The sequence below is a fragment of the Engraulis encrasicolus genome, chromosome 7, assembly GCF_034702125.1.
Source record: "Engraulis encrasicolus isolate BLACKSEA-1 chromosome 7, IST_EnEncr_1.0, whole genome shotgun sequence".
NCBI classification, from domain to species: Eukaryota; Metazoa; Chordata; class Actinopteri; order Clupeiformes; family Engraulidae; genus Engraulis; species Engraulis encrasicolus.
The window spans coordinates 7,504,237-7,511,549 of NC_085863.1; the positions used below are offsets into that span (position 1 = coordinate 7,504,237).

The window sequence follows — 7,313 nt, forward strand, 5'->3', positions numbered from 1 at the left end:
GGAATCAAGCCTTGGGAAATCATCTCGCAGTCTTTTGAGGTCACAAGCGTAATTTACGGAGACAGACGCATCAAAATATTTCACAGCAATGTTTTCTCACTGTATGTCCTCAACTATTTTATAGAGCAGTGGAGAAATGACAGTACTGTGTTGTGAAACTAACAAAGTGGAAGCATCACCTAAACTAAATGGATGACTAAAGAGTGTCTTCTTGTGTCTTATGACACGCCAATATGGTTAGTTCAAAATGGCTGCCTAAAGAGTGTCCTGTTGTGTCTTGTGACAGGCCAATAGGGTGAGTTCAAAATGGCTGACTAAATAGTATCCTCTTGTCTCTTATGACACGCCAATAGAATGAGTTACAGTAAAAATGGCTGACTAAAGAGTGTGCTTCTGTGTCTTGTGACATACCAATAGGGTCAGTTCAAAATGGCTGCCTAAAGATGACTGTCCTCTTGTGTCTTGTGACATGCAAATAGGGTGAGTTCAAAATGGCTGACTAAAGAGTGTCCTCTTGTGTCTTGGCACATGCCAATAGGGTGAGTTCAAAATGGCTGACTAAAGATGGCTGTCCTCTTGTGTCTTGGCACATGCCAATATGGTGAGTTCAAAATGGCTGCCTAAATATGATTGCCCTCTTGTGTCTTGCCAATAGGGTGAGTTCCTGAACTACGACATCCTCCTGGGAGTGAACCAGGGAGAGGGCTTGAAGTTCGTGGACGACAGCGAGGGAGACGATGGCATCTCCTCCACCTCATTCGACTACACCATCTCCAACTTTGTGGACAACCTCTACGGATACCCAGATGGTGAGAAACAAAGTCTCAGGTTGATTTAGTTATTAAAAAAACACACCTTACCTTGCCTGTTTTTTTTCTTCTTTATTTGAGAGAACAGATACACTGCACTTCATCTAACCTCCACAAACCTATAAATCCTCACCCTGTTCACATTCCCTGTACTGTATATCCTATTGAGTCACAGTGATAGTGTGAATTTTCCAAAAAGGGGGGAAAAAGTTTTGCTTGCCCTTGCACTACCACTCTCACTCTCACTTGCACTCTCACTCTCACTCTCATTTGCACTCTCACTCTCCGCGAGTCGCACTACCAGGGCCGCTGATGACAGCTTTGGCCGGGGCCCAGGACAAAGTCATATGTAAGGGGCCCCCAGCCCAATAGATACATTGTAATGAGGACCCAATTCTGGGCCTCCTCTCTCCTGGGCCCTCTCCTTTTGTCCACCCTGTCGGCCCCCCGCAAACTACTACCATACCAAGGCTGGTATCGCTCCGTCTCCTATACAGGCATAAAGTGGCGTACACACACAAAGCTAGCTTTTCGCTTGCTCGCCTACTTGCCACTCTTTCATGGAAAGTTCGCTGAAAGTTCCCGCGGTTTTAACTACCAATGAACAGGCGAGAAGTATCGAACTCTGCATTCCAATTGGTTACACGCTTACTCGCCTCGCTCGAAGATAAAATATTTTCAACTCGGGGTCCGCCCACATCGCATCGCTTGTACAGTACTCGCCCACTCCCATGCGAGTCTCGCTGGAACACATCGACATTCTATTGACTTCATTCGCTGAGCGAGTAAATAGTAGCGACGTGTGTGTACGACCCTTAAGTCTTCCAATTACCGGCCCCTTTGGAAAAGCGGCAGAATAAATCTCTCTCCACTGCACTGCATCGCTTCTCCCTCCCGCAGCCTTAGCCCCTGGATCTGTACAGTGTTGCCAGATGTGTCTGACCAAATCCCGCCCAAAAGGTTCTCAAAAACCGCCAAAATGCGCTAAATTCCGCCCAAATTCAACAAATTACATTGACTTCTATGGGCCCAAAACGGCTTAAAAAACCGCCAAATGGCCAATTTTTCCCGTTTTTGCCCGCCGACGCTCATCCCAAGTAGCGGGCACCCGCCCAATCTGGCAACACTGGATCTGTATAGAAATCTCTCCTCCCTCCCCTCCACACTTAATTTCCTCTCTCCATCTCCTGCGTAAACTTATAGAATACACACATCCCTCTCCCTTCCTCCCTCTCTTCTATTCCCTCCCTCCTCTTGTCTGTTTTGTCCCTTTCATTTTATGTTTTTTTTTTGCCTTTTTTGCCTGCTCCTCTCTCTTGTTTTTTTGTTTGCTTGTTTGTTTTGTTTTTGTTTGTTTCTCCCTACATATGTTTCTCTCCCTCCCTCCACCCCCTCCCTCTCTCTCTCTCTCTCTCTCTCGCTCTCCCTCTCTTTCTCTCTCTCTCTCGCTCTCTCTCTCTCTTTCTCTCCCTCCCTCTTTCCACCCCCCCCCCTTCCCTCCCTCTCTCCGTGTCTTTTTAAGGTAAAGGCATCCTGAGGGAGACCATCAAGTTCATGTACACCGACTGGGCTGACCGCGACAACGGCGACATGCGCCGCAAGACCTTACTCGCGCTCTTCACGGACCACCAGTGGGTGGCGCCGGCGGTGGACACGGCCAAACTGCACGCCGAGTTCCAGTCGCCCGTCTACTTCTACACCTTCCACCACCACTGCCAGATGGAGACGCGGCCCGAGTGGGCGGACGCCGCGCACGGCGACGAGATCCCCTACGTCTTCGGCGTGCCCATGGTGGGCGCCACCGACCTGTTCCCCTGCAACTTCTCCAAGAACGACGTCATGCTCAGCGCCGTCGTCATGACGTACTGGACCAACTTCGCCAAGACAGGGTGAGTCGGGGTTTAGTTTTGTTTACTTTAGTTATTATTATTATTATTATTATTATTATTACATTACATTTAGCTGACACTTTGTGAAATCCAAAGCAACTTACAGCTATTTTACTGTAGGTACAGGGTTATCGGTTACAGGCCCTGGAGCAATTTGGAGTTAGGTGCTGGTTAGGGCGGGATTTGAACCTGCAACCCTCTGATCTAAAGGCCACCACTCTAACCATTGAGCCATGGCTGCTAGTTTAATGTTTATTTTACAGGGATATTTTCACAACATACATAATTGAGCCATACACTGTTAAAAATGTATTACAGGGTGGAGAAATAGACACATTTTGGCTTGAGAAAGCGAGACAATGATTTGTGATTTTACTGACTTGTGATGTAATATTTATTCTCACTTGTTATACAACCCTTACAGAAGAAAATACAGTAGTACCTGTGGGTTTATTGAGTGAAGTTGAGTTGAGTTTATTGAGTTATTTTAGAGCAATAGTTCAGTTTGAGTTCAGCCGTGTTCTGTCTGCTCACCTAAAAGAGACTTTACACATTTGGCAATGGTGGTGTTGATATTCATTCAGTTTTCTTTCAACCACTATTTGTTATTTCCAGATGGTGTGAAAGTGGGTCTCACTTTGACTTTTATTTGATTTAAGTAAAAAAAAAGACATTACCTTGCCTGCTTTGTATTTGAGAGAACAGATACACTGCACTTCATCTAACCTCCACAAACGTATAAATCCCCCGTTCACATTCCCTGCACTGTATATCCTATTGAGCAGAGTTGTCTAAAGTAAAAGTACATTAGCGGCGTAATTACAACACTAACACATGGCATTACATAGCTGTTAAACCATCTACTCCATTGTACCTAATGAGGTAGACAGACTGTGTTGTTACTGAAAAACACTAAAACCACAACAAAAACCCACCACAAACTTGATCCAACCAGAGCAGAGTCAGCTGACCGTAAGGCAAGTACACAGATCTACTCAGAGAAGTTACTAGTGTTGGAAGGAAACTCTTTTTTTTTTTTTTTTACTTTGTTTTTACTTTTACTTTTTGACCTCTGCTATTGAGTTGGTGTGGTGGAGTTTCTGTCTCCCTATGTTTGTTATTTTGTCTATACTATATCTAATTTTTATTTATGTTGACTTCTCTTAGTTTATTAGCTTAGCTATACTATATCCCATATCAGTGCGTGTGCTGTTTGTGTTTTATGGGTGTCTTCAAGTCATATTGTCTGTGTTGTTTCATGTTCCTCGAGTCCTTTTTTATTTAGGCCTTTCTGTTAGCAGTTTGGTCAGCTGCCTTTGTTGTTTTAAAAGTGCATTGTCAATAAAGTTTTTTCAAAACTTGGTGGCCGTTGAGCCTACTTCAGGCGACTCTTGCATATAGAGACAAAGAGTAGTGTGTACTGTTATCATTTTAGAAACCCTTTATTTTAAACTGGGTTTTTATCTAAAAACGGCAACCCGTTTCAACCTAACCGGGTCTTCATCAGGGCGTGACCAAAATAAAAGGAAGTTTGAAAATAAAATTGAATATTTAATAAAGGCTTGACTTGACTTGACTTGTCTTTTTGATCACCTCCTTTTCTCAGAGATCCAAACGTGCCTGTGCCCCAGGACACCAAGTTCATCCACACCAAGCCCAACCGCTTCGAGGAGGTCATCTGGACCAAGTTCAGCTCCAAGGACAAGCAGTACCTGCACATCGGCCTCAAGCCGCGCGTGCGCGACAACTACCGCGCCAACAAGGTTATTACCTGTAGAGTTGACTATTACAATACCCTACTTATAGGTCTGCCTTAAAGGTCACTTAGGCAGGTGCAACTAATCCAAAATGCTGCAGCAAGGATTCTTACTGAACTACTGCACCAACAAGGATGCTTTTGTATTCTCTGTTTTCATTTTTTTGTGAAGGACAGAAATGCCTGCGTTGGAATTGTGCTTTATAATTCTGCTCTGACTCCCTTCCTGACTGTCCAAATGTTAGCCATGTTGTTACTAATAATCATGTGGACGAGTGGCATTTTTAAAGGGCTGACCAGAAAATGTCTTATTAGAAATAGAATACTGTAGGTGCTTATTTATGGCTAAAATTAAGTTTTTTTTTAATGTGAACAGGATTTGGAGAAGTTTATCTTTTATTACCTGTAGAGTTGACTATTGCAATACCCTACTTATAGGTCTCCCTCAAAGGTCACTCAGGCAGGTGAAACTAATGCAAAATGCTGCAGCAAAGAATTATAACTAAAACAAAGAAAAAAGACCACATCACTCCAGTTCAACACAAATTATTTTACTCTATAAAAGGCCTACACCTATCATGAGATGTAATAAAAGAAATCGTGAATCGTGAATCTATCTATCTATCTATCTATCTATCTATCTATCTATCTATCTATCTATCTATCTATCTATCTATCTATCTATCTATCTATCTATCTATCTATCTATCTATCTATCTATCTATCTATCTATCTATCCCCTGTATCTCTCTATCTCAGGTGGCCTTCTGGCTGGAGCTGGTGCCCCACCTCCACTCCCTGCAGGAGATGTACGACACTGACAAGCGTGGCGCTCCCCCAGGAGGCGTAGGAGGTGTAGGAGGAGGTGGCTTCTTCTCTCCCGGTCAGGGCACGTCGCCCCCGCGCTACCCCGCCACCGCCACCTACCCGCCGGACCCCGAGGAGAACTCGGACCGGCCCGTCTTCTCGCCATTCCCGTCGGACACGCGCGACTACTCCACGGAGCTGAGCGTGACGGTGGCCGTGGGCGCCTCGCTGCTCTTCCTCAACGTGCTGGCCTTCGCCGCGCTCTACTACAAGCGCGACAAGCGCCACGAGCTGCGGCTCACGCGCCGCCACCGACGCCTCTCGCCCCAGCGCGGCGGGATGATGGGCGGCGGCGGCGGGGGGATGGGCATGGCTGGGCCCGGCAGCATCATCGGCGCAGGCGGCATCGGCGGGATCGGTGGCATGGTGGGCGTGGGAGGGGGCGGCATGGTGGGTGTCGGCGGAGGGGGCTTGGGGCTGGGTGGCCTCCCATCCCACAACGACCTGGTACTGAGCCAGGAGGAGGAGCTGATGTCCCTGCAGATGAAGCAGCAGCAGCAGCAGCAGCAGAGGGAGCGCGAGCGAGCCGAGCTGGAGCACGCGGCCGCCACGGGGGCCGGAACGCCCCTGCCGCCGACCCGCGCCGCCGCCATCCACGCCGGCGACCTGGAGCCCCTGCGGCCGCCCGTCTGCGGCCCGCCGGACTACACGCTGGCGCTGCGCCGGGCGCCCGAGGACGTGCCGCTCATGGGCGCCGGACCCCCCGTGCCCGTGCCTCCGCAGTCCAACGCCAACGCCATTCCCATGATGCCGAGCACCATCTCGGGGGGCATGGCGACCATACAGGCCACGTTCAACACCTACCCGCCCCCCGTGCCCACTGCACCGCCCTCCACCACGCACAGCAACAACGCCCTGCCGTCACACCAGCACTCCACCACGCGCGTATAGTAGAGCGCCGTGCGCGGGCAACAACCCTACGCTACGCTACGCTACGCTACGGTAGCGCCCGCCAAAGAGAGTAGATTAGAGTAAAGATACTTCAGGCTCAAACTTTTTTTTCCGGGATCCATGTGATGTCAGGTCAGGATTAAGGAACGCCCCTTTAGGAAGACCTTCAGTTTAGAAGAGCGTTGGAGTCTTGCGGTTGAGAATAAATGGATGCAGGTCCCCTTAGCGCTGTAGATGGCGGTAGCCTAGCGCACATCTTGTGCAAGCCACCATCAAACATCACAAAAAGAGAAGAAGATGGAGGGGACAACGCCCCCTACAGGAGAACAAACTTGAGCACACTGGGCGGGCGGAGTTCGAATCCTCTTTCTCTAATCTACTGTCTTTGGTAGCGTCACACACTCACAGAAGATGGAGGTGTTGGTGGTGGTGGTGGTGGTTGTGGTAGGGTTCGCGAACAGACATATGGGGTGGGAAGGTGGTGTTGTGAAGGAGGTGTGGTGTGTGGTGTGGTGTATGTTGGGAAGGGGGTTTGGTTGGTATAAGGTGGCCGAATGCCATCCGTTTAAAAAGCTCAATGAACTCTCTCTTTCTTTCGTGAAGGAAAACGCTGCGTAAACGTTAACCCTCAGCGCAAGGCCAGCAACATAAGGCCATCCCCCATCCCCCTCCCTCCCTCGGCGTCGACTGACACCAACCTACACTACTACCCACCCCCCCCCCCCCCCCAACTTCATTAAGTACTGCTGCACCTTTTACCCCCCCCCCCCCCCCCTCTTGAATATTCTGGAGAGACTGTATGCGCTCCATGGCTTGTATTTTTTCCTCTTTTTTTTTTTTCTCTTGTTCTTTGTCTCTTGTCCTCTCTCCAGTCACCACCAGGGTCTGCACTTGTTACACTTCCTCTCTCCCTCTCTCTCTCTCTCTCTCCCTCTCTCTCTCTCTCTCTCTCTCTCTCTCTCCCTCTCTCTCTCTCTCTCCTTTTCTCCCTCTCTTCTCTTTTTCTTTGTACGTATGTATATCACTGCTTTCTTATGCTCGAGTCGACCACCCACATTGCTCTGTTTTTCTTGTCTTTTCTTGGCTGGTCGAAGGCTGGGG

The 7,313-nt window shown here is 48.4% G+C and overlaps 1 protein-coding gene across 1 annotated transcript in view; it reads left to right on the forward strand.

Moving 5' to 3' along the window:
• The window catches only part of LOC134452391 (neuroligin-2-like), a 137,614-nt gene extending 131,199 nt beyond the window's left edge, over positions 1–6,415 (forward strand). The window contains exons 7-11 of the mRNA XM_063202754.1: positions 656–809; positions 2,332–2,698; positions 4,305–4,461; positions 5,214–5,613; positions 5,728–6,415. Of these exons, the coding sequence (XP_063058824.1) occupies positions 656–809; positions 2,332–2,698; positions 4,305–4,461; positions 5,214–5,613; positions 5,728–6,212 (1,563 nt within the window). The 3' untranslated portion in view covers positions 6,213–6,415. The remainder of the gene's footprint in view (positions 1–655; positions 810–2,331; positions 2,699–4,304; positions 4,462–5,213; positions 5,614–5,727) is intronic.
• The last annotated feature ends 898 nt before the right edge of the window (positions 6,416–7,313 follow it).